General features: G+C 55.3%; 1 protein-coding gene across 1 annotated transcript; it reads right to left on the bottom strand.

The window, feature by feature from the left end:
- Window positions 1-4,600: 4,600 nt before the first annotated feature.
- Window positions 4,601-11,933, bottom strand: ODC1 (ornithine decarboxylase 1). Its single transcript, XM_070428675.1, has 12 exons — window positions 11,744-11,933; window positions 9,419-9,527; window positions 9,195-9,331; window positions 8,781-8,954; window positions 8,476-8,648; window positions 8,089-8,223; window positions 7,888-7,969; window positions 7,637-7,720; window positions 6,540-6,702; window positions 6,347-6,459; window positions 6,046-6,260; window positions 4,601-5,075 (listed from the first exon to the last, which is right to left on the bottom strand). Exons 3-12 carry the CDS (start codon window positions 9,294-9,296, stop codon window positions 4,934-4,936), a joined length of 1,383 nt encoding a protein of 460 aa, XP_070284776.1. The 5' UTR covers window positions 9,297-9,331; window positions 9,419-9,527; window positions 11,744-11,933; the 3' UTR covers window positions 4,601-4,933.
- Between the last annotated feature and the right edge of the window lie 14,395 nt (window positions 11,934-26,328).

Raw genomic sequence — 26,328 nt, forward strand, 5'->3', positions numbered from 1 at the left:
GGTCTTCCCCTGTCGGGCTCAGGAGGAGTTTCTGGGAGCAGCCTGGTTTGGGGACAGGCTGCGGGAGCCCCTTCCTCAAGCCCTGGATCTCCCTCTGAGCCAGGCCACAGCCCTGTCCCCACAGCCCTGTCCCCATCGGCTCCGCCAGCGTTTGCTGAGGGACTGGGTGACCTGGGAACTGGGTCAGGGCCCCACCTGCAGAGGAGCTCGGGCGCTGGGCGCTGCTGCCCCCTGGTGGCTGTGGCCGGGAGGGCCTCCCGGGCTAGGATGTCTGCATCCCTAAGGCCTCCCAGAGCCTGGTGTTTCCGGAGTGACCCAGCCTCCGGAATGTGAGGCTGGGCGCCTGGTACCCTGGACTCAGAGGCCTGGGCAATAGGCGCCCGAATAAATTGAATTTCAGAGAAACAACAAATGACCTTCCAGCGTGCACGTGTCTGGTGATATTTCACGTGCTGACTTGCTGGGTCTGGCAGCCCCACGTGTCAGCCTTGGGGCTGAGCCTGCACAGTCCGGGCCGGTCAGACACTGGAGGGGCAGCTCCCAGGCACCCCCAGGGCAAGGGCACATGAGGGTCATGCCAATGGCTGACCTCAGTCCAGCTCAGGCCCCCTGAGCTCGGCCGGCTCAGAGGCCCTGAGACCCCTGCTCACACTGAGACCACAGCCCGAGGAAGGTCACCTGGACTCAGGCTCCACCTCGGTGACCCCTGTGGCCAGAGGCACAGACTGTCCCCTCACGACCTGACCCTCCTCATCTGGAGTCAGGATGGGAAAATCCTTCTGGGCCCAGGACAGCAGCAGGGATTCCCAGGTGCTCACTCCGCCCGGAGCCCAGAGCATCCCTGACCTCCCGCTAATGACCCGCCAGGTGCACATGCACCAGCCTCCAGCTCGGGGGTGGGACCGTGGGGGGCCTGGTCACTGCCAGGCTGGACTCAGCGGGGTCAGTGCAGCCCGAGCCCACGCATGACCACAGCTCACGGTGCCAACCCCACAGGGCTGGGAGCCACAGGTGCCCTGGCCACCCGCTGCCGCCGCCCTGGGCTGGGGTGAGGCTGGGGTACGGCAAGGACTGGAGCCCCGTCCCCGCTGGGGGGGACGCAGAAAGGGCCTCATTCCAGCCTCGGGTTTTCTTCTTCAGCAAATGGCCAGGGCAGCGGGGACCTATTTCCTCCCAGGCCCTCCTGATTAGCTGCCTTGCTTGACTCGAATCACTTGGCCTCTTTGGCCTGCATCCCAGCTGCAAAACAAGAGGCTGAGGGGCTGGCCAGCGTGGGTCAGTGGTGAGCGTCGACCTATGACCCAGGAGGTCAGGGTTCGATTCCGCATCAGAGCACAGGCCCGGGGTTGCGGGCTTGACTCCCCAGTGAGGGGTGTGCAGGAGGCAGCCGATCAATGATTCTCTTTCATCATTGGTGTTTCTATCTCTCCCTCTCCCTTCTTCTCTGAAATCAATAAAAATGTATATATATATATTTAAAAGCGATGGATTTAGCCCTAGACGGTTTTGCTTAGTGGATAGAGCATTGGACTTCGGACCAAAGGGTCCCGGGTTCGATTCCAGTCAGGGGCACGTATCTTGGTTGCAGGCTCCTCCCCAACCTGGGCCCTGGTTGGGGCTCATGCAGGAGGCAACCAATGGATGTGTTTCTCTCACATTGATATTTCTCTCTGTCTTTCCCTCTCTCTTCTACTCTCCCTAAAAAAATCAATGGAAAAATATCCTTGGGTGAGGATTAAAAAAAGTGATGGGTTTAGGGCAGTGGTCGGCAAACTCATCAGTCAACAGAGCCAAATATCAACAGTACAACAACTGACATTTCTTTTGAGAGCCAAGTTTTTTAAACTTAAACTATATAGGTAGGTATATTGTTATTAACTTGATTAGGGTGCTCCTAAGGCTTAGGAAGAGCCACACTCAAGGGGCCAAAGAGCCGCATGTGGCTCGCGAGCCGCAGTTTACCGACCACGGGTTTAGGGGACATAGGGCTGAGGGGTTAGGGCATCGACCCACAGCAGGGGGTCTTGGCGCTGAAGCCAGCTCCCCACTGGCCAGCTTCCAGGTGGCTTCCCATATGTGAGTTCTGTCTGCGAGTCCATGGGTTTTCCCGGCTCCGTGAAACATGAGTCAGGCGCCTGCGGGGCTGCCGCGGGGTTGGAGAGCTCCCCGCAGAAAGGCTTCCGCTCAGGGCCTGGCAGCCGAGCGCAGCAGGTTTCGGTTCACGTTACAATGACTCCCTAAAGCTCATCTAACATGGGGAGTGTCCAATCCCAGTCACAGGCCATGGCCTCCAGGGACCTGTCTTTACTGGGTCCCAGTTTCATCTCCACTGAGCTCCGGTCCCGTTGCCCGGCAGAGAGCAAACTCTCAGCTCCAGGATTTCTGTCATTTCAGGTTGAAGCTCAGTCACGTATGGTATCTGTCTGCCGACTCAGGCGGTGCCAGGGGCTGGGGAGTGGCTGGTCCAGGCTGGCACCCAGGGGGTTCTGACTGGCAGTGTCACCCTCCACTCTGGTAATGCCCCCCCCCGCCTGCCCCCCCCCCCCCCCCCCCGCCCCGGCACCTCTCAGAGCTTCATCGTTACCGAGGAAGATGCAGGCGAGTTTTAGTGTGGCCAGAGCTAACATTTAAATGGGTAGCAGGCAGCCCTAGCCGGTTGGCCCAGTACTTGGAGCGTTGGTTTGCGGATTGAAGGTTTTGATTCTGGTCAAGGGTTGCAAGCTCCAACCCTACCTCCCCCCACCGCGGGGCACGTACGGGAGGCAGCCAATCGATGTATCGCACATCAACGTCTCCCTCCCTCCCTTCCATTCCCTCTAAAAATCAATGGCGAAAATATCCTTGGGTGAGGATTAACAACAAAATAGACAGCAGGCATTGGAAAATCGGGAAATCCGAGTAGGTCCTGCTAACGGCTCACGGAGCGCTCACTAACCAAAGTGGGCCCTCCACCGGCCTGAGTCACACGACACTCGCATTTCATCTTTGGCTCTTAACTTACAAGTTAAAACTGGAGTTTACTCTTCTGTAAAAACGCTCTGTAGAAATCCAGGCATCGGGGTCTCCGATGTGAGCAGCTGCTTACCGTTTTCGAGCACTTTAGTTTCCCAGCCCGGTTCCCAGAAGCTGGGCCAGGTGTTCACAGGCGTCTGCCATAAAACGGGGTTACGCGGTTTTACGTTGACCTCACATGCCATCTATCTATTGGTAAGTTTGGGCAGCAATACGTGTCTCCCTCCTCACAGACGCCCTCACCTGCACACCACACCACCTGAGAACGGAGAGGCTGGGAAGTCGGGGAGAGCGCCACAGGCGTAAATGGCTGAGCAATCTGATCCGGCCACAGATGCTGCTGGGGTGCCCATGGAGCAGACCTGAGGCTCCACAGCCCAGCAGAGGGAGTCCAGCCTCCCCGGGGCGCCGGGTCCTCCCTCGGCGAGTGCAGGGTTGGCACAGCACACGCCTGGGGAGTTTTGGTAAGCCACTGCGAATGGTGTTCTTGTTTTCTTTTTAAAAATCTGAGCCCGAAGTGAGGGAACCACACCCAAGAAACCGACGTTCGTAACAGTCAGTAGGAGCGCTGGGCCCACACGGGGGGAACAACCCGGGGTCGCTTTCTTTTCGTAAGAGACACCAGTCACAGTGGACTAGGGCCCACCCGGCAGCCTCACTGAACCCAGACCCCAGCCAAACCCATGGAGAAGGGTGGAGGCAAGAAACATGGCCAGTGGGAAGGTGAAGAAGCTGCTGTTTCGGAGTGCAGCGGCCTGTGCATGGCTGTGGGTGCAGCCGCCTCTGCACGGGCCTACTTTTGGGGGGGATGTAGCGGTCAGAGAAGAAGGCAAAGATCGACAAGAGAGAGTTGCTGGATTTATTAAGTTGACTGCCAAGTGCACTCCATCCCTGACTTGTACCCACGCAGCCTGCCCAGGTGGGGAGGAAACGCCCCGGTCTACAGGGTCTACAGGCAGATCTCCAAGGCCTCATGTACCTCCCCTGGGCACTGGCTGGGACGGGCGGGAGCATGGGGCCAGTCACCAGGGGCTTCGGGCATTGCAGTCCCAGCACCTGTGGACCTTCGGGCAGACTGAGCCACGAGGGTAGACGTTGGCCACTGCCAGCTGCAGAGACATGGCCTTGCTCATCCATCCTGCTCATTCCAGCTGCCTGGGGCTAGAACAGGGGTGGGCAAACTTTTTGACTCGAGGGCCACAATGGGTTCTTAAACTGGACCGGAGGGCCGGAACAAAAGCATGGATGGAGTGTTTGTGTGAACTAATATAAATCCAAAGTAAACATCATTACATAAAAGGGTACGGTCTTTTTTTTTTTTTTAGTTTTATTCATTTCAGACGGGCTGGATCTGGCCCGCAGGCCGTAGTTTGCCCACGGCTGGGCTAGAACTACTCCCTTCCAGAATCCCCAGCAAACTTCGTGCAGGACTCATGGAGCTGACACAAATGCCCAACAGAAAAGGCATGTCCGAGGAGTTTCACCAACTCTCAAGTCTTCTGGGGAAATGAAAACATGGATTCCCACTTGTAAAAACACAGGCAAGGCGAGCCGTGTGGAACAGACACACTGAAGATCTCCCAAGGCCTAATTTCCAAGGTACTTTATTGTTAAAACAGGTCACAACACTAAGCCTCGGGTTGGTTCTGCCAACACACAAGCTACAAATGCTTGCCTGGCAGCTGAGGGGCGCTCTGTGGTAGCATGTTTGAGAATTGAATAAAAATCCATATAAAACAAATATTCAAATAGTTTCCATAGGAACGCGTAAGTGTGACCCCGTCGCCTAGGCCTTCCACCTTGTTCCATCTGTGCCACCCCCACTTACAAAGACATTCCAAACTAGCAATCATTAAGTTAAGTGGTCCCCCCAAATCCCTTAAGTCAAGCTACACTCGCGTAACAGCTACAGGAATGGTGTCTACACGTTCACGTGGGCTGACGCGCAGGCTGCTGGGAGGAGCTCCATCCCGCTCTCCCAGGCGCAGGACACAGGCAGGGCGCCAGCGTCCTCCTCCGCCTCGGATGGGAAGTCGCGGTTCTGGATTTGCTGCATCAGTTGCCTGAGAGAGAGAGAAGGGCACATTCAGGAACCCGAGTCACCACACCGAGCAGCTCCCAGTAACTTATCCATGAGCCACTTCCTTCCTCGGTCCCTGTCATGAGGAAGCACCTAGTATTTCTAAAGCTAGCATTTCTCCGGAACCCCTTTTGGGCAATAAGGAAACCACAGGTCACATGCATCCATTAAAATATTCCTGCCACACAGAAATATCTTAACCAGACTTTTCTAAAATGGTTATGGATCGGGGACCATCTGAAAATCCAAATCACAATTACTGGAGAGATTTTTCCATCCATTTGTATTCTCCAAATTTTCTAGAGCAGTGGTTCTCAACCTTCCTAAGGCCGTGACTCTTTAATACAGTTCCTCATGTTGTGGTGACCCCCAATTTCATTGTAACAAATTGAACATAATTAAAGCATAGTGATTAATCACAAAAACAATATGTAATTATATATGTTTTCCGATGGTCTTGTTTGACCCCCAAAGGAGTTGTGACCCACAGGTTGAGAACCGCTGTTCTAGAGCATCTCCCTTAATAGGGAGAAAATAAACGTAAAAAACGTTCTATTTAATCAAGCAACATAATTCCTTTCAATTAGAGAGATGAGTGAGCATAAATCGAAGAAGATATCTATTCCTTTTTTCCCCTAAAAAGTACATTTACTAAAGCTGGGGACACTGACACCAGGAAGGACTGGGGACAAGGAAGGGCTGAGAACAGAAGCAGCAAAAGGAGAGGGACTGGGTGGGGCCGAGAAGGCAGAAAGAGGGCCTTGGAGACCAGTCCAGGGGTTAGCCCAGGACGAGCTGCCCACTGCTGCCCTGGTAGTAAGTCCCGTGGGAACTGAGTTTAGGAGCTGCATGCGGTAGGGGAAGAAGGGGGGAGAGGGACAGGTGCAGGGCTCCTGGAAGGGAGAGCGCCCAAGGTCTCTCTTATCAGGCCACACACACGCACTGTCACTAACCATGTCGGCCCTGACATCACATAGTAGATCGTCGGCCTCTGGAACCCATTGAAAGTAGAAGCAGCAGCCACGGTGTAAGCACCCATGTTCTCAAAGAGCATCCAGTCCCCCACGTGCATCTCGGGCAGGCCGCAGCGCTCCACAATGCGATCGAGGCCGTCACAGGTCGGTCCCCAGATGCTGGATGAGTAGTACTTCTCATCTGGTTTGGGCCTCTGCATTCGAGAGAGAAACGAACCTAGTTACACTCATTATGACCAAGCATCTTCCCTCGCACACACAGTACACTGACGGGAGGTACCTTCTGCAGCAGGGGCTTCACGTGCGCATGATCGTAGAGGATGCAGTTAAATGACCCGTACACTCCGTCGTTCACGTAATACATGAAGGTCTTCTCGCTCGACTCCTCCTCATCTAGGAGGAAGATCAGTCTCAGTGACCACCTTTGTACCAGCTTCCACTTACATGTGCATCAACTTCCCCGTTATACCTACCGTCAGAGCCCGTTTGTTCCTTCAAGACCAGCTTTTTGGCAATGATATTAACCGCAAGCGTGAAAGCTGATGCAACATAGTATCTGCCCGGCTCAGCTATGACCGTCACTCCCGAGTCTGATGGAAAATACTTGTCCAGGGCTGGGTTGATTACACTGGTGATCTACAGAGTGAGACAGACAGACAGACAGACAGACAAGAGCAGCCAGCCATCAGGGGAACCAGGCGGTGGAGAGAGCGCAGTGCCGTGATGTGATATAAAAGGTCTGCACAGCCTCAGCAGAGGCTCTTATCACCGGGCAACAGCAAAAACACTGCCCCTCAGAACCAGCCTGCGAACCCCGTGGTTTCCCTTGGATCCCCCTCTAGCTATCCTTCTGTCCTCCAAGATGTTATAGGGACCATTTTATCAAACGATAAAACAAATGTATTACTACTTACTCAGGGATCAGAGTGCCCCCAAATATTTTTATCTAGCAAATACATGCCAACAAGATAAAACTCTATTCTGTCAACCTCACATAATTTTAACAAACAACTATGTGGATAGTTTATAAACTTCAACACCATTTAATGGGGCTTAACTTCCTAAGTGACTAAACACTTAATGTTTTAATAGAGGAAATACAAGTTCTAGCAAAGCACATTTGGTATAAAGATGAACAGCAGGTCCCCCAATTACGTCGCTTTGTTCAAATGTTGTCATTTTGCTGTAACACATGAGCAGCCATAGGAGCTGAACCCTCATGTATATCCATTAGCCCAGGATAAAACAACTGTTTTGTTCTAAGTTGTCTCATTTAAAGTCACAGAACCTATTAATGACATAAGTGAGCACTTGCTGTACTAAAGTCAGTGTGTTCTCACATCACCACAGCAACATTTCTTGTTTCCCAAGACATTTTAGGAATTGACTCATATTTTAGAAAACCAAAGAATATTAAGTACAATTTTAAATAGCACAAAAGTCGCTCAGGACATTTATTTTCATGTTTGTATAGTCCCTCTGGTTATCAGCTAAAACACTTTCGTTGTAAAGTACTCCACTAGGGGACTTGCTAAAGCAGCTACCGCTGATCAGCTTTGCTATGAATTACCTCCTCAAATTTAAGCTTTGCATCCTCAGATCCAGGAAAGCCACCGCCAATGTCCAGCAGGTACATGTTGAAACCAACCTCAGCCTGGAGGCAAGAAAATTAGGTCAAACAGCGAGATCTGTAACAAGTCATGAAGAATGGAGGAGGCTTCAGCCTCTGCAATGAGAGGACTCCTCCAAAGGCCGATTCTAGAATTGAGACTAGTTCTGCCGGCCCTGCCCACCTCACACCGCGGGTTTACATATACTCACCCCCATGTCAAAGACACAGCGGGCATCAGAGATGGCCTGCACGAAGGTCTCAGGGTCAGTACAGCCACTGCCCACGTGAAAGCTGAGGCGATAAAAAGGAGAACACGCCACTGATTATTTCTGAAGGTAACTGTTCACAGTGGGGAACAAACTGTAAAACCTGCATTGTCTTAGGCTCTAACCATCCCACCACGGTCTCACCTGACCCCGATGACATCGATGTTCAGCTCCTGGGCCCGCTCCAAAAGAAGCCTGCTGGTCCTGAGTGTGGCACCAAATTTAACACTGAGACGACAGACTGCTTTGGAGTCATCGGTGGCAATGCGCAACACCAGCCTAGAAGCACGGGGAGCACACCGACGTTACAGGGCGGCCCACGGACACGCTAACCACAGACCCCTCGGGGCTCTGGTCCTCTGGTGAGTCTCACACGGCTTTCCTAACCAAGAGGGTTTAAGCTCTTTCCCACGCTGCCCCTGACCCAGCACAGATAATTGACTGGAGTACAAAAATCAGCAACTGGAAATCTGTGCTTGTTTGGCAACATACAGATCCCATCTCCGACCCTGCCCTCGTGGAGGAACTCACTTTGCCTTTGGATGTGCCCTGGCGACTTTCATCAGCTCGACTTCGCTATCGAAAGTCATCATCTGGACTCCGTTATTGGCAGCGTATTTAATCTGAGACACTTGTTTACAAGGGTTTGCATAGATGATCCTCTCTGGAGGCACCCCAAGACTCTGCACCAACTGTATTTCAGTCTGAAAAGGAAGAGATGTTACACTATACGTATGTAGCTAATAGTGAAACAGAAACATGGGAAGTTGTCACATCACAGCCCCGCCCCCCAACTACTGCCCAGCAAACAACTTCGCTGCGTCTGTCTCGCTCACCTTGCTGGCGCAGTCAAACCCCGTCCCGATGGCAGCCAGGGTCTTCACGATGGTCCTGCTGTCATTGCATTTGACTGCATAAAAGGGGGTGACCCGAGGAAGAGCTTTGAGCCACCGCAGATGTTTCTTTAGAATGTCTCCCAGGTCCGCAACGTAGAAGGCATCCTTGTCGTCCTACAGAAAGAGTGGGCACGCAGGCCTTAGCAGTAAACAGTGCACCCACGGCCTCCTTTCCCGTCACCTCAATTCATTCACCGACATGAATATCACTATTATTTGGGACGATCCACAGCCAATTAAACTCTAAATTCCCCAACAAGACCCTAAGTTCCATCACACTTCCCAGACCCCACTGAAGTTCCCCGGCTGCCGCACTGCCCAGCGACGCTGCCAGCGTGGACTGCAGACACTTACTGAAGAAGAGACTTCATTAATTTTCTGGTCCAGGATGTCCTTGGCAGTAAAGCCCTCATCGAGGAAATGGCAGTCAAACTCTTCATTACTAACGTTGTTCATGTTCACGGTTTCTGGATGTTCTGAAACGCAACACACTGCAAAGGGTGGAGACATTCACTCAGAAGCCTTAGATACTTAGTCATTCTCAACAAGATTAACGTGCAGCAGCCAAGAATACTTACAAGGAAAATGAAGAGACGGGACTTAGGAAATTATTGCTGTTCAGAGGCGGCTCTCCAGGAACTCCCAGTCCACGGGACACGGGTCCTCTCTGTGCAGCTGCGGGAATGCCTGGTAACACAGATGTGCTGTCCCCTTAGGACACATCGAGTGGACACACTGGGCCCTAACCCGCCCACCCAGGAAGCAGGGCTGCTCAGACACCACACAGCTCACTCTCTGGGTTTGGGAATCCCATTACTCCTGGTAGAAGTCATGAACCCACAAACCTCTAGACCAGCGGTTCTCAACCTTCCTAATGCCGCGACCCTTTAATACAGTTCCTCATGTTGTGGTGACCCCCAATTTCATTGTTACAAGTTGAACATAATTAAAGCATAGTGATTAATCACAAAAACAATATGTAATTATATATGTGTTTTCTGATGGTCTTAGGCGACCCCTGTGAAAGGGTCATTCGACCCCCAAAGGGGTCTCGACCCACAGGTTGAGAACCGCTGCTCTACAGCATCTGTGGACAGCAGACTCAACACCTCCGAGCAGCACACGGAAGTCCCATACACAGGACTGTGCATCTCCATAAGCACTTTAAATTACACAGAATCATTTCCAGTAACTAAAAGGCATAATGGAAACCATCCAGGGCTCAACTTACAGGGTGCTCTCAAGTTTCCTGGGAATTTTATGAGCTAATTTTATGTGCAGGGTGGGCATATATTTTTAAAACTGCATCTTCAAATCAACATAATATATCATACTGGCTGTATCTGATCAGAAAAGTCAGCATTCTTAGGCTAGTATGGCTACTAAATTAGCAATTCTGGGAATCCCCACAGGCATTCTAGTATCTGCAATATTTGCTTAAGTAAATGAACATGAGTGACTTATGGGTAAGCAAAAAGCTCGGAACAATCAGAGCCACCGTCCTTGGACTTGATAAACCATGACCGTGGTGAACGCCATTACTGAAACTGACCGGCTTCCTGCCGGGGAAAGCCTGCTTCCCCGTGCAACCTGCTTCCGTGCCCGCAGCGCATGGGCAGAGGCCGGGCAAGGGTCCGAGGCCGCAGCTCGCTCTGGCCGCGGGCATCTGAGACCCAGGGGGACGGCCTGCCATCCATCCCACCCGACCCCTGAAGGCAGAGCTCGTTCCAGCTCCCTCTAACGTGACTGTTGGGCACTGCCAACCTCCCGACTCAGCCCTCGGGCCACGCAAGGGACTGAGGCCGGCAAACCCCTCTGCTTCTGGTACATAAATCACAGCTCGTGGGCGGCAGCGGGGGCACCTGCGTTAATTACGGTCTTGTTAAGTGTCTATCGCTAAGGCGATGCTCAGGCTTAAACCTGGAACGTTTTCCTGACATAGGTCGCTGCTCTCCTGCATCTTTGAAGCTCATCTGAGCACCTGGCGATGGAGAGGGCTGACCAGGGACACCTCCAGGGCTCCGGTGGCCGAGTGACCTACAGGTCGGACCCATCGGCACCTGCTAGGAAGCCTGGGCTGATTCCAACAGAAACTGAAAACACAGCCCCGTCAGCTAAACGCGGCGCAACCTTAGGTTGAACAAGTCACGCACCCTCTGTTCCCCCACTTTTCTAAGAGGTTTCGCTCCCCCATGGCACCGAGGGCTTAGGCTTCCCGGATGCAATCGGCCCTCCCGGAAGCCTCGGGGGGCGGGGGGGCTCCCACGTCCAAGGCCCTGAACTGGGGCCGAACACCCCGGGCTCCTCCTAAACCCCCGGGTCCTCCCGGTTCCGTGGCTGGACCTTCCTCCCGGGCCAGGCTGGCGGGCTGACCCTCAGCCCCAGCAACGCTCTGGTTCTCCGCCGGGCCCTCCGCCCCGTACAGAGAGCGAAACACACCGACCAACCGAGCAAAATCCACCCAAAGCAAGCGTCGAACGCGGGGCGGAACGGCAGCCCGGTCTCCGCGGCGTCGGGCGAGCGGGGCCCGAACCGCGCGGGCGCTCACACCTGCGGCACCTGCCGCCCGCGGGCCACGTGGGTTTAAAGAGAAACAGCGGCTGAAGGAAGCAACGGGCTTCCCCGCGGCTTCCGGCTCCGAACCCCACGTCGGCGGGGCCCGGGGCGAGGCGGGGCCCCAGGCCAGGACGGCCGCGCCGCGGGGAGGGCCCGGGCCGGCGCGCGCCCCCGGGAACCCGGGCCCCGCGGGAGCCGCTCACAAGGTCAGGGGCCGGCGGCCGGCTCTGCGACCACGTGTCCCTCGCAGGTCCGGGCGCGGGTCTGTCCCGGCCTCCGACCGCCGGCCCGGCCCGGCGCGCAGGGACACGTGGCCGCCCCCGCCCGACCCCCGGCGCCCCTCTCACCTCGGAGCGCCGGACGCCTCACGCCGACCCCATGGAGCTGCCGCCGCCGAGCGCGCAGGACCGCCGGCCGCCCCCGTCAGCCGCCCTCCCGGCCGCCCGCCGCCTCGCTCCCTCCCGCGGAGACCGCCGGCCCGAGTGGCGCCGGAGCGCTGGCAGAGGGGCGGCGGCGGCGGCGGAGGCTGAGGGGACTGACAAAGCCCGACGCGCCGCTGCTCCGCTACTTATAGCACCGCGCGTGTCGTCATGGAGACGCACCAGCTCAAACCAGCTGCGATCGGTTCCGTCCGGGCGTCCTCCGAGGGAGGGGGCGGAGCGCGGCGGCGGCGGCCAACCGGGGCCTGGAGGAGGGGCGGGGGGCGCAGACGGCTAAACGTCACCGCCGCCCGGTCCGCCCCCGGCCTCGCGCCGCTCTGGGCCCTGCGGCAGGTCCGCGCACGCGCACGCCCCCGCCGGCCACGCCCCCGCCCCCGCCGGCGGCCTCGCGCCCTCTGCCAGGTCTGCGCACGCGCACACCCCGCAGGCCCCGCCCCCGCCGGCGGCCTCGCGCCCTCCGGCCCTGCGGCAGGTCCGCGCACGCGCAGCAAACCGCAGGGACCTCGGGGGCGCTGCTTCAGTCGGTGCGGTGCGCTGACTGCCCGCCGCTCGCTGGACCTTCAGCCTCGGGCCGGGAGCCGCTGCCTCCTGCCCTTGGGCAGGGAAAGGAGATCGGACGCGGGCGGGCCACGTGGACCCCGCCGCCTCCATTCCCGCAGAAGGGGCCTGGGAAGGACTCGACCGCCACTGTCTCCCCCGGAAGGGACAGGGACGCTGACGGGAAAGAGTGCTGGGGGCACCCGGCCAATCCCCTCTGCGAGGGCCCCCCCCACACCACCCCGCCAGCCACTGCGCCCCGAAACCACGTCTCACACATCCAGGTGCCCGCCGACCCGGTGGCCGGCAGCCGTGGACACGCGAAGACGCACGCGGGGCTTCATCGAGCCCGAGGCTGGGCCCCGCGTCCGGAGAGGAGGTGGCAGGTAACGGGCCGCAGCCACCAGGCGCGCCGCTGCCCTCTGCCCCGCGGACGGCGCGGTGGGTGGTTGGCCGGTGGAGGGCTACCTAAGCGCCCGCACACCGAGGCCCAGAGGCCCGGCAGCGAGTGCACGTGCCGAGGCCGGGCAGGAAGTGACAGTCCCGAAGACGCAGCCGGTGCGCCCGCGTCAGTAGCATGAGTCTCTGGGTCCGGGCGGGTCTTGCTCAGTGTGACAATGCAGCGCAGGGTTCTGCACATCAGCCGTGAGCTGGGTCAGCTGAGTGTGTAGCCAACTGCAAAGAAGAAACCAACATGCAATTGACCGAGTGGTCCATACAGGGTGTTCCTCCCAGAAATGTGTAGACACACTTGGAATAACTCGAAAGGCAGTGTTTCCTAAAATCCACGTCATTTTCAAAATGGAGCTGTTGGCTGTGAAAGTGTGCATACATTTTTGGGGGGACACCCTGGAAAAGCCAGGGCCAAGCCGCCCTTTAGGGAGCAGAGTTTGGGACATGAGTCCCCGTCTCCTTATTTGCCACAAGGAAATGAAACTACCTGGCGACAGCCGCCTCTAGTTTCTGAATTGAGCTCCCCAAGTGGTGGGCCCCTGGAGCTGGTAACGCCATTGGAGGACAGCACCTATGGGTGCATACGGTCCCCACTGCTGGCCCCAGGGAGGGGCTGAAGGAACTTAAAAAAATTTTTTTTTATTGATTTCAGAGAGAGAGGAAGGGAGAGAGGGAGAGAGAGCGAAGCATCAGTGATGAGAGAGAATCATGGATCGGCTGCCTCCTGCACACCCCACACTGGGGATCGAGCCCGCAACCTGGGCCTGTGCCATGACTGGGAATCGAACCATGACCTCCTAGTTCAGTGGTTGGCAAACTCATTAGTCAACAGAGCCAAATATCAACAGTACAACGATTGAAATTTCTTTTGAGAGCCAAATTTTTTAAACTTAAACTATATAGGTACATTGTTATTAACTTAATTAGGGTACTCCTAAGCTGGCCTTTGCTAAAAACGTCCTCAATCTGATTGAGGTACGTTCACTGAGGTCGACCCCTTCCAACTCTCCCATCCACACTCGTCTTGTATACTTGTTTCGTCCATCTCCTTTCGTTCATCCTCTCTCTATGTCCAAACCATCTCAACATACTTTCTCAATCCTCGACACTACATCTTCTTTCACTCCACAACGTTCCCTAAAATTAACTTCATAAACTTTACTTAAAGTTTTAAGTCAACTTCGCACTGTACGTGTGCGCCCGCACGTGGTATTTTGTGGAAGAGCCACACTCAAGGGGCCAAAGAGCCGCATGTGGCTCGAGAGCCGAGGTTTGCCGACCACTGCCCTAGTTCATAGATTGATGCTCAAGCACTGAGCCAGGCCGGGCCGTGAAAGTTCAGGCTGTGCCCAGATGGCGCATCTGACTCAGATGGGGAGACAGAGGCATCGCTGCTCCCAAAAAGCTGGCCCTGCCGCCCGCAGGCAGGCTCTCGGAGGCCTTGGCCTTGGGCTGAGTCATGAAGTCGGGTTACTAACCTGGATTTGAGAATGGAAAGCCGTGGTGACTAAGCCTGGCCTCACGCAGATGCATATTTTCAGCAGACTCTCTCCTCCCCTACTGCTTTTTCCTGAGAGGAATCAACGCGTCCTTGTTAACTGTGACGCCTCCTAACTCCCAGAAGTTGCCGCAACGGGGAGATAAGCTTTTTGTTTTATTTGTTTTGTTCATCCTCACCCGAGGATATTTTTCCATTGATATTTAGAGGTAGTGGCAGGGAGGGTGAGAGAGAGAGAAACTTCCATGTGAGAGAGACACATCAATTGGTTGTCTCCCACACGTGCCCCCACCGGGCCAGGGACCAAACCTGAGACCCTTCAGTGCACGGGCTGGCGCTCTAACCACTGGGAGACACGGGCCAGGGCTGGAGATGACATGTTAGTGTTTGCTGCAGGAGTAAAGGAAGTGACCATCAAACCATCCATCAAACCATCAAAAAGCACATGGACCTTGCCCATCGGACCCGCATCCTTAGTCACCCCACCTAAGTTCTGGGACCAACTGCAATTTTGTCAGCTACTCTCGGCACCAGCTCACCAGGAAGCCCGGGCATCGCTCCCCTGTCTGGGTCTCAGGATCTTTCTGTAAGATGCTCTCACGCCTGACAGGGCTGATTGAAAACGGAGGCTCTGGCAGTCTGATCTAAGAATCTCTGACTTCTTCACAAAGAGAGCTCCGACCACATTTTTTGACCCGAAAATGAGGCCACACGTCTAATGAAGAAGGTGTTTTTCTTAATTTATTTACACAAAAGGGCTTATAAAGGTATATGGTGGTTACAAATTTAAGGAGTCATATTTGCTTAGAAAGAAATAGCAAGCATTTATGTATCCAGGTATACTGGAATATTCAACATGGAGAACTTCCTGGAAAATGGGTTTTTGTACTGTCTGTGGTCATATTCTGCACCAAATTTCTTCCCAAGCCCTAGCCAGTTTGGGTCAGTGGATAGAGTGTAGGCCCGCAGGCTGAAGGGTCCTGGGTTCGATTTTGATCAAAGGCTCCTACTTCAGGAAGCCGCCGTTGTGTTTTATTTTCTCCTGGGCTCCGGGTGCCCGCCTCTGACCCGGCATGTCGCAGCACCTCTGCTGGCTTTGCCGCTGCCCCATTTTTGCTGGAGCCCCACCCTAGCGGGCCCCACCTTCGGGAAGCCCCAGGTCTGCAGCGCTAGGAAACCGCACGCAGTGGGCCTTGCACAACCCAGGCTGCTGGAAGGAGTGTGCCCTGCCCGGGGTGGCACGAGCTCCGCATTCCTGCCCAGTCCGAAGGGCCTGCAGTGAGGTCACGTTGGGCAGAGCCACAGGGGCCTGGAGTGAGGCAGCCTGGGCTCCGAGAGGCTGCACACCTGGAGGGGATGCTGTGGTCTCCCTGCAAACAGCCTGTGAGCGCCTGGGCCGGCCGGGCCCTCCAGCTGCCAAGCAGAAGGAGACGAGCTCACAGTCCAGGGGGCGCTGAGCCCAGTCTGGGGCTCTGGTGTGTTCTGGTCACCAGGACAGTGGCTGCGCAGGGTGCTTCCGTGGCCCGTGCGCTCTGCTCTGCGATTAGAAACAGCTCCTGGAGAAGCCTGGGCTGGGAAAGGCTTGTGCAGGGCGAGGGTGAGCTGGGGAGGGGCCAGGCACCGGGGCAAGCACAGCCCGGTGGGCCATCCATACGTCCAGCTCAGAGGCAGAGGACCGAGGGGTCCCCCTGGGGCAGCATCCCCCCCCCCCGCGGGTCACTCCTCTGTTGTGCAGACAATCAGCTCGGCCTCAACCTGCATTTCCATCAGCCCAACCAGATCCTCGCTGACAACAGCCCCGGAGACCTCAGCAGTCGGTCAGCCGCACGCAATAGCATGGAACGTTGCTGTTGGCATGTCCTGCCCCTGTCACTCAGGCCTGAGCAGGCAGATGGGGGGGGGGAGTTGAACACATAAAATTATATGTATATCCTCAGGTGAGGATTAAAAAAACAAACAAAAACCTTGTCAGTGCTCGTATCTGCCTCTGCATCTGCGCAGGGGGCTCCCTCTTCTGGAACACCTCAACCTGAGATGTTGTTGTATTTTAATTTTCAGCTTCATGGAGTCCCTTAGTAAATTCACAAAACCAGCCATAAAGATTGATTTCGGAACGATCTCATAAACTTGTGGGAGACTCACCTCCTCCCCTAACCCCTTATTAAAAGGTAACAGATGAGATGTGAGCAAATATATGGAAATATTATCATGGAAACAACCTGAATTGTATTTAAGGGAAGGGTGGCCGTGGAGGCATCAGCTGACGTCATTAGATACTGTTTCCTAACATGTTGTTACAGTGACGGGTAAATGAGGACCACACAGGAGAACATGGCTTCCATCTGCATAAAATCACATCCATGTACACAGCCATCCTTCTTGAGAATGGATGCGATTTTAGGGAGAAGGGAAATAAAGTGATATATTTTTAAAAAACCTTTCTTGTTGAAAGTATTACATATGTCCTCTTTTTCCTCCATTTATCCCTCTAGCCCACCCCGCCCCCACCCCAGGCCTTCACTACTATATTGTCTGAGTCCCTAGGTTGTTAGTCCTTATCTCGGGATATCATTGATTTTTAGAGAGAGTGGAAGGGAGGACGGGAGGGAGAAAAGGAAAGAGAAAGAAAGAAAGAGAGAGAGGAGAAACATTGATGTGAGAGAGATGCATTGATTGGTTGCCTCCCACACGTGCCCTGACCCTGAGCGGGCCAGGGATTGAACCTGCAACGCAGGTACGTGCCCTTGACCGAGAATCGAACCCTCAACCCTTTGCTGTGTGGGCGATGCTCTACCACTGGCCCCCAGCGGCCGGGTGGCTGTATTTTTGCTGTCCGTATGGCACTGATGTGCGGCTCCTGAGCACCGGAGATGTGGCTGGAGTGATGGGGAAGCCGCCTGGCACTGCGTTTAGTGTTCATTCTCGTGGAGGCTCAAGCCGCCGTGCGGCTGGTGGTGACCGCCCCGGACCCTGCCGCTCAGTCCCAGCCGTAAACGCTGATGTCGGGGCACACATGGCAACATGCCCAGCGGCACCTGCATTCTGGAGGCCCCCTGAGCTTGCCAGGGCCACGTCCCCGCGTCCCCTTCAGGATGTCCTGGGAAGCCCGAGGACTCAGCCTCAGAGCAGGTGGGGACGGCGCCGGAAGCCGGCTGAGCCCCTCGGCTCCGGCCTCGGAAGAAAGCGCCCGGCGAGGTGCCATAAATGATCCGTCTGAGCGCCACCCGTGACATAATTTTAGCTTTAAAACCACTTTTTCATGCTGCTGGACAAAAGCAATTCTTCCTGCTCGTAAAACCAACCCCCTCGTTACACTAAATGGACTCCACCCACACATTAGCTCTCGGGAGGCGCACACTGACGGCAGGAAGGAAGGCCCGGGAAGGTGCCGAGCCTCGGGGCTGAAGCCAGAGGAGGTGCGCGCCACCGTCCCACCTCCGCAGAGTCACACGCGGACACCTCCCGGTGACATCACTGACGCAGCGCACAGAGGGGCCTTGTGGCCGCAGACCGCGGGCGAGGCGGCTCCTGGGGTTCATCGCACGTGTGCACGGCCGAGGCTGAGGACAGCAGGGCCCGGACCTGCACCCCGGGAGCAGCCGCACGCACCACCAGCTGCAGGCAGGGGCCGGTGGCTGGCCTGGCTCTGCACCCGTCTGCCTGGGTCCCTTTAGCCACGAACCTCGCTTTTCCATGAAACGGGAGGTGGGTGGCCCACCTGAGCTCCAGGGTCCTTGCGATGTGGACTCTCCAGCTCTGCAAGGAAGGGAAGGGAGCCCGGCCAGTGTGGCTCCGGGGCTGAATGTCCACCTAGGAACCGGAGGTCACGGTTCGATTCCCAGTCAGGGCACAGGCCCGGGTTGCAGGCTCGATCCCCAGCAGGAGGCGTGCAGGAGGCAGCCAATCAATGATTCTTCCTCTTTTTTTTCTAATCCTCACCCGAGGAGATTTTTCCATTGCTTTTTAGGGAGAGTGAAAGAGAGAGGGAAAGACAGAGAAACATGGATGTGAGAAAAACACATTGATTGGGTGCCTCCTGCATATCCCCAACCAGGGCCCCGGCTGGGGAGGAGCCTGCAACCGAGGTACGTGCCCTTGACTGGAATCGAACCCGGGACCCTTCAGCCCGCAGGCCGACGCTCTTTCCACTGAACCAAGCCAGCCAGGGCTCACTGATGTTTCTATCTCTGTCTCCCTTCCTCTCTGAAATCCATAAAAATAGATTTTAAAAAACGAAGAAGAACCAGAAGGTTTGATCCCCAGTCAGGGCACATGCCCGGGGTGTAGGCTCGACCCCCAGTGTGGGGTGTGCAGGAGGCAGCCGATCCATGATTCTCATCATGGATGATTCTATCTCTCTTCCTCCCCCTTCCTCTCTCTAAAATTCATAAAAACATTAAAAAAGAAAAAGGAAAAAGAGAGCAAAGGGAGGAAAAGATCTGCTCAGGGAGGCGGTGGCGACGTGGGCAGAGCTCTGGCCTCGGTGTGTGAGCAGAGCTGTGCCCCCGGCAGGGCACACACCAGCTTCACCGCCCGCCTCCCGGGAAGGGCAGCAGGAACAGGTTTGCTGGTCGCCATGACCTGGGTGGGGAGCGCCTTTCTCCTCTGAGAAGGGCTTGGGCAGATAAGCTTGGGGTCAGATCCCGGCCTCCGCTGAATGGTGGTGTGCCCTTGGGCAAATCACAACTGGGCCTCCGTGGGCGAGGAGGAGGGGCACTGGGCCTCGCTATCGGCCAGGCCTCTCCACCACAGCTCCTTCTGCTGATAAGGAGCCAGGGCTCGCGAAGAGGTCGGTGCTGGCCCCAGGTTAACCGAAAGTGAGTGCAGAACCGGAATTGAAATCCAGGCCTGTCCGGCTTCAGCGGTCACCTGGGAGGGAGGGAAGGGAAGCGCCCTGAGCCATCCCAAAGTCTGGGCCTGAGGGAAGGAGTTTTGCCGTCTGGGTGCGAGGCCAGGGAGGGGAGAGGGGTCGCTGGGCAGGCACGGAGAGCCTGCTGCCCGCACCTCCGGAAGGGCCCCTGCGGGGACACGGCCCTCTCTGACCCCTCGCCTATGACCAGACCTGCCTCGGGCGTTCCCTGCCAATCACGCTTCCAAGACCAGGAGCCGCCAGCCTGCCCTGCCTCACGAAAACAATGAAAGCTCTTTACTCGCCTACCGTTGCCCTTGGAAATGCCATCGTAGGATCGATAACCCTTTCGGTGATAGGCCTGGGCACCGGGTGTCGGCTGGCTGCGCTACAAGATCACTCATCTTTGAGTCAGAACTTGGTTGGAATCCTGGTTCCGCTGTGTGACCTCATAAGTGCCATTCCGGACTCAGTTGTCCTCATCTGTAAAATGGGGTAACAATGGGGTTGCCGTGAGGATTCGTTTAGAGGCGAGGCACAGTGCCGGGCACACGGCAGATGCTTGGTTGAGTCCAAATATGAGGGGATGGGACTCCACTGGCCAAGACAATGTCGGAGCGGGAGCATTCGGAGCTGAGAAGTGGGTCTGCAGGCTTTGCACAGCTCACCTGAACATAGGCCAGTACCCACGGGAGAAACATATGAGTCAGCCCGAATAATTCCTCATAATGCCTGGGAGCGGTACAACATGTATTTAACACGGGCGCTGCCAGGGATTGAGGCCTCCCCATCCATCACGCCTGGGGGCCCAGGGAGGCCTGAGACGGGCGCTCTGTGTTCTGTGGTCTTGTTCAGACTTAGCTACTAACTGCTTTGGGGCCTTCGGCAAATTACTTAACTTCTCCATGTCTCACTCTCCTTATCTGTAAAATGGGGATAATAATACTTACCTCCCTCACGGGGCTTGTTGCAAGAATTAATTAAAGTTTATGAAGTGCTTTGAGCCCGGATAAAAGGCGCTGCAGAAGTAGCAGCATTATTACCGTGACCCAGGAGGCTATAAAAGATCGTTTTGCAGGAAAAGGCAAAAATGTAATTTCTATGCAAGCAGAAACAAGGGCAGATATAGTCACAGAAAGCTTAACAAAAAAGTCCAGAGGTTAATTCATATAATTTTTTAAAATTATAATATGTTCTTCCCTGGCCAGTGTGGGTCTGTGGTTAGAACGCCGGCCTGCCCACGGAAGGGTTGAGGGTTCAATTCCCGGTGAAGGGCATGTAACTCGGTTGCAGGCTCGATCCCCAGCCCTGGTCTGGGTGTGTACAGGAGGCAAGCAATTGATGTGTCTCTCTCACATCGATGTTTCTCTCTCCCTCTCTCTCTCTCTCCCCTTCCTTCCTTCCTTCCTTCCTTCCTTCCTTCCTTCCTTCCTTTCCACTCTCTTTAAAAAAATAAATGGAAAAATATCCTCGGGTGAGGATTAAAAAATAATTAAAAATAAAGGAGAAATGAGGTGTTGCCATCCTGCATTGTAGTTCAAGTTCAAACACCCACCTCCCCCCCAAAACCGTCCAGCTCACGTCTCTAAGCTTCTTTCTTTCTTTAAAAAATAATATATATTTTTATTGATTCCAGAGAGGAAGGGAGAGGGAAAGAGAAACATCAATGATGAGAGAGAATCATTGATCAGCCTCCTGCATGCCCCACACTGGGAATGGAGCCTGCAGCCCAGGCATGTGCCCTTGACCGGGAATTGAACCGTGACCTCCTGGTTCATAGGTTGACGCTCAGCCACGGAGCCACGCCGACCGGGCTCTAGGCTTCTTTCTTCATAAGAAAAAAGGAAAGACGCCTCCACCTGCCCTGAGCGGTGCTGGCGAATCAGTTACCTTCTTTTAAAAAGTGTGCAGCCCTAATGGTGTGGCTCAGTGGATAGAGCGTTGGCCTGAGGACTGAAGGGTCCCAGGTTCGATTCCGGTCAAGGGCACATGCCTGGGTTCTGGGCTTGATCCCCAGTGCAGGGTGTGCAGGAGGCAGCCGATCAATGATTCTTCCTCATCACTGATGTTTCTCTCTCTCTCTCCTCCTCTCCCTTCCTATCTGAAATCAATACAAATATATTAAAAAAATAAAAATAAAAAGTGAGATGATAATAGAGAGATGGAGCTCTCAGACCAGGCCTGTGTGCGCAAAAGCTCTGGGCGGCCGATCACTCTCATCTCTCCCGGAAGCCCGCCCGTGCGTGCAGCTACGTCCCAGGCTGGGGAGCCCTGCGAGGGAGTGGGCAGAACGGGCCAGGCCTCAGGATGGTTCTCTGCTGGGGCCCCCATTACCTGTGAGATGTGGGGTGAAGGCTATAGCCTGGGGCCGCCTCGTCCATGCATGAAAGCAACCGACACTGAAAAAGAAGGCCATGGTTACTTTCCTTTTCTATATTAGATGCACAGAGAGTGCAAGGCGGGCAGAGGAGTCATGCAATCTCCCAATTTACTTGGCAAATTTTAAAAGTACATTGAGGCCCTGGCCAGGTAACTCGTTCGGTTTGAGCATCGTTCTGATACGCCAGCGTTGCCTGGTCAGGGCACAGCCACGAAACAACCTGCCCAGCCGGTGGGGCTCAGTGGTTGAACGTCGACGTATGAACCAGGAGGTCAGGGTTCCATTCCCCGTCCATCAGGGCACATGCCTGGGTTGTGGGCTCGAGCCCCAGTGGGGGACATGCAGGAGGCAGCCGATCCATGATTCTCTCTCATCATGGGTGTTTCTGTCTCTCTCTCCCTTCCTTTCTGAAGTCAATTAAAAAAAACACACACGAATCAACCAATGAATGCATAAATAAGTGGAACAACAAATCGATGTGTTTTTTCCCCCTGTCTTTCCCTCCCTCTTTCTCTAAAATAAAAATAAAAAATACATTTAGACGTGGAAATTATAGCACGTGTCTGGGGAGGGGTCTGGGAGTGGGGGGAGCATTCTGATGGAGGAGGAGGAGGCGCCTGAAGGACTCCTGGAGTGGGGTCCTGGAGGAGACGTGGGGTACACCCCCACAGGCTGCTTCTTCTCAACAGTGAAGAGCCAACAATTCCTAGTCGCTCTTGTCACATCTCAGCTTTGCCGCTCATGCTCTGTGACTTCAGGAGCAGTGGCGTTTTCTCTCTGGAAAATGGGGACCCCCCTCCCCCCATGGAGCATCCTGGCGCTTGGCGAGGTGCCCACAGGGAGGCCCCTGGCCCTGCAGGGCCCTGTGCCACCGGCTCTGGCCAGCTCCTCGCTGAGCGTGCTTGTCCCATCAGACGTCACTGATTCCCCACAAGGAACCTCTGAGGCAAAGTGTGAGGACCTTCATTTTCCCTTCCAGAAAGCGTTTCCCACCGAACTCCCTTCTTACGGGAAAAGAGAGAAAGAGAAATCTGTGGCCTAGTGGCCCACAGAGATGAGACCCTCCCGGGCCCCCAGCGTGCCCGGAGCCGCCTGGTGAGGCTCTGAGCCGGACGCTTCGAGGACACCTGGCCATCAGCTCCCACAGGTGACAGAGCCCAACCCACCCAACCCCGCAGAAGGGGGCCGTGCGGCAGAGGAGGGCCGAGGCCAGTGCTGTCAGGCGGCTTGTCTGAGGCCACACAGCATGGACGGCAGAGCCTGGTCCCCTGGGCTCCCCTCCCACGTCTCCCCACCTTCCACGCTCCCACCCCGCAGCCCTTCCGAGAGAGCCCCTGCCTCCTGCCCCAGAAGGTGGGGGCCTGGCCCAGGCTGTGCACGCTCATCCCCAGCCTGGGGCTGCTGTCTGTGGGGCAGGCAGGCTTAGGGGTTGCCTAAGGCAGTGGTTCTCAACCTTCCTAACGCCGCGACCCTTTCATACAGTTCCTCATGTTGTGGTGACCCCCAACCATAAAATTTTTTCGTTGCTACTTCATAACTGTAATTTTGCTACTGTTATGGATCATAATGTAAATATCTGATATGCTATATGTGTTTTCTGATGGTCTCGACCCACAGGTTGAGAACCGCTGGTCTAAGGGTTTCTAGCCCGAGGCCCAGGGTCTGGATCAGGTCCCCGTGGGGCTCTGACCCTCTGCCTGGGTCAGGGAGGGCGCTGCACAGCCGTGACCCCACCTGCATCGGCCTGTCTGTGACGGGGTGGGGAGAGAAGCCCCGCCTGACCCGTGGCCCCCCCCGGCTCATGTGCTGGGCACAGTGGACAGACGGGACTCAGGCCTCCGTGTCCTTCTGTCAGGATGCAAGAGGCTGTTAGGAGTGAGGAATGTCCCCTCCTGCCGTGGAGAGAGCTCCGAGCTGTGCCGAGAGCGAGCAGCGGTGCGTGTGCCGTGCGCGTGTAAAAGGAGACGTGTGGACAGTGAGCGCAGCCACCGCTCAGCAAGCCCTGCATGTGCTAGCCACGCCCGCGGGGCTCACGGAGTCCCCTCCATGCCATGGGAGGCATTCCCCGCACCCGAGTGGGGGGGAACCGAGGCTCTGAGAGAAGAAAGGCCTCGTTCCAGGTCACGGGAGCGAGGGGACTGGGACTCAGTGCAACCCACAGACAAGTCGTGGAGAATCGCCGTCCCGGCCTCCGTCAGGCTCGGGATGGAAGGTCACAGCCAATCTCTGCTAAGAGCCGGAGATCAGGCGTAGGGTCTCTCAGCGGGGTGGCCTGGAGATATTTTTGTGCCACAGGGAGGGTGTGAGCTCCAGGCTCTGGGGAGGAGAGGCCGGGGATGCTGCACACAGCTCACCACGCTAGGGCAGCCCCCCAAGAATGACCGGGCCCCCAGGGCCAGCACTGCCGGGCAGCAGCCCCTGTGCGGCCCAGCCCCGGACAAGGCACCCCTCCACACTGGTTTCTTCTCTTCTTTCCCTGGGGAAGAGTTTGCAGAGGTTTCCACCCGGATCGGGGGGGCTCTTTCATCTCCCCAGGAGGGTCGGAACGCAGCCGCGTGATGCCAATTACTCACATGGCGTCTCCCCAGAGCCGCTCTCCTCTGAACTTCAAACGTCTTGACCAACCAATTAGTTTAACTCCGGGCAAGTTTACCAAACATTCTTCTTTGATCAGAGAATTTATTATTTTCAAAGGGTGTGATGTTCTTGCCATTCGTCTTCCTTTGACATTAATTTCTAGACCAAAAAGGAGAAGCGGAGCCCGTTTTGGGGGGTGGCATTGGCGGTTCAGAGTTGGGTTGGAAATGCTGCCGTTTTCACGGCTGTTTCTGCGACTTGGAGCAGAGAAACGATAGGAAACCGCTTCTGGGCCAAACAAAACGGCGCCCCGCGGGCTCAGCCGGTGCCGGCCTTTGCTTCCATCTCGTCCGTCCCCTTCGCGGCCCGGCTGCAGGAGCCCACCCAGAGGTGCTGGGGCTGCCACAGCGGAAGGAGCTGCCACCTGTGCCCTCGAGGCCACAGTCCAGGGGGCAGGGCGCGCGGCCCACCGACCAGTCAGGGAGGGGCAGCAGCCTGGTGGGGAGGCGGCTGTCCGAGGAAGGGCTCCCGGTGGGGAGGCAATGAGATGCCGCATTTCAGCACCCGAGGAGGGACCAGGTGAGACCGCCACGTCCGGCGAAGAAGCTCCAGGAGCAGTTTTCCCGACTCCTCCCGAGCCACACGGAGCGTGCTCAGCCGGGCCTCCCGTCCCCACTCGCCAAGTAGCAGACAAGAAGCCTCGCTGTGTGTCTTTATTGCGGGGACGGCAGATGTCACTGCACTTCCCCTGGGTCTGGGCCAAGGAAAAAGGCCCGAACATGCCACCCCATCCCCACTGAGCCACACTGGCTGGGCTGTTACTGCTCTTTTTAAAGTTGGCTCATTTTATAGTCGTGAAGAATTGTCTCCCTCTCTTTATACATTGCATGTCCATCCCACTGGAGTGTTCGAGAATCGTAAGGAAATTACGATTGTAATTTGTCCGCCGCTTGAATTTGCTCTTCTGTGAATTGCTTTCCTAGATCCCTGGTCCGTTTTTTATTGGGTGATTGTCTTTCATTAATTGGTAAGAACTCTTTGTTCATAACAGATACTAAGCGGTTCTCTTTCTCTGGGTTGTAAATATATACAACTAGAGGCCCATTGCAGGAAGACTCCTGCAAGAATAGGGCTTCCTGTGGCTGGAGCGAAGCAGAGAAGGGAGCGAAACCTGCTGAGGCAGGCTTCCCTCCCGCTCTGCTGCGCGCCTGGTGGGTTTCTCCTCCCACTCCCGCCTCGGCCGCCCAGCTCCGTTCCTGTCTCCGCCGCCTCTACTTTGCTCCCTTCTGTAGCGCTTTGCTTCCACGTTGTCTTCAGTCTTCGCTCCCAGCCGGTATATGCAAATTAACTGCTATCTTGGTTGGGTTAATTTGCATATAGTCACTCTGATTGGCTGGTGGGTTTCGCGAAGGTACGGTCAATTAGCATCTTTGTCTTTTATTAGTGTAGATTGACACGCTGTTTAAGGTATCTTTGGCCATAAACAATTCTAAATAGTTTAATATTGACAAACGTATCTGTCTTTATTTTTTAAAATTGATTCTGAGTTTTCTTTCCTGGGTAAACGTATTTTCCATGCAGCGACCCACAGTACAGTATTTTATTTTATCTAAAGTCCCTGCTGCCCCGGCAGCCCAGGACGGTGCTGCTTGGCAGGCGGCCCTCTGCGGCCCCCCTGGGGCGGGGAAGCCGGGGGTGCGCCCCACCTTGGCTGTTCTTCTCCTGCTGGGTGACCGTGGGCACGTCTCTTGGCCTCTCTGAGCCACACAACAAACCCTTGCTCCTAAAATGGGGGAAATCATGCTGGTTTCTTTATAAAGGTGTCCCAAAATTCACGCAAGAAGTAATTTTGATAGAAAACACAGGTTTATAATTAAAAATTATAAATTTTTTATTGATTCATAAAGTATACAGAATAGGGTTATGTATGGAAAAGCACATTGGGTAAATGGCCTCCACAGCTTTGCTGGCACATACGCAAAGCTGTGGTCTTCATTAGTCTTCATTGTCCCTGCTCCTGGGCCATAATTGGTATTTGGTAATGCTTATCAAATTGAAGGGATTGAAAACAAAGGGCAACAGATATTAGAAACTGATTCAATAAACCAAGTAAAATTAGGCTTTTATTTGTTGTTGTTGTTGTTGTTAATGCTCATGCAAAATTCAAATCTTGCGTGAATTTTGGGACACCCTTTACA

Source organism: Myotis yumanensis, unplaced genomic scaffold (genome assembly GCF_028538775.1).
Source record: "Myotis yumanensis isolate MYYU_CA2020_CCGP unplaced genomic scaffold, mMyoYum1.0.hap1 SCAF_11, whole genome shotgun sequence".
NCBI classification, from domain to species: Eukaryota; Metazoa; Chordata; class Mammalia; order Chiroptera; family Vespertilionidae; genus Myotis; species Myotis yumanensis.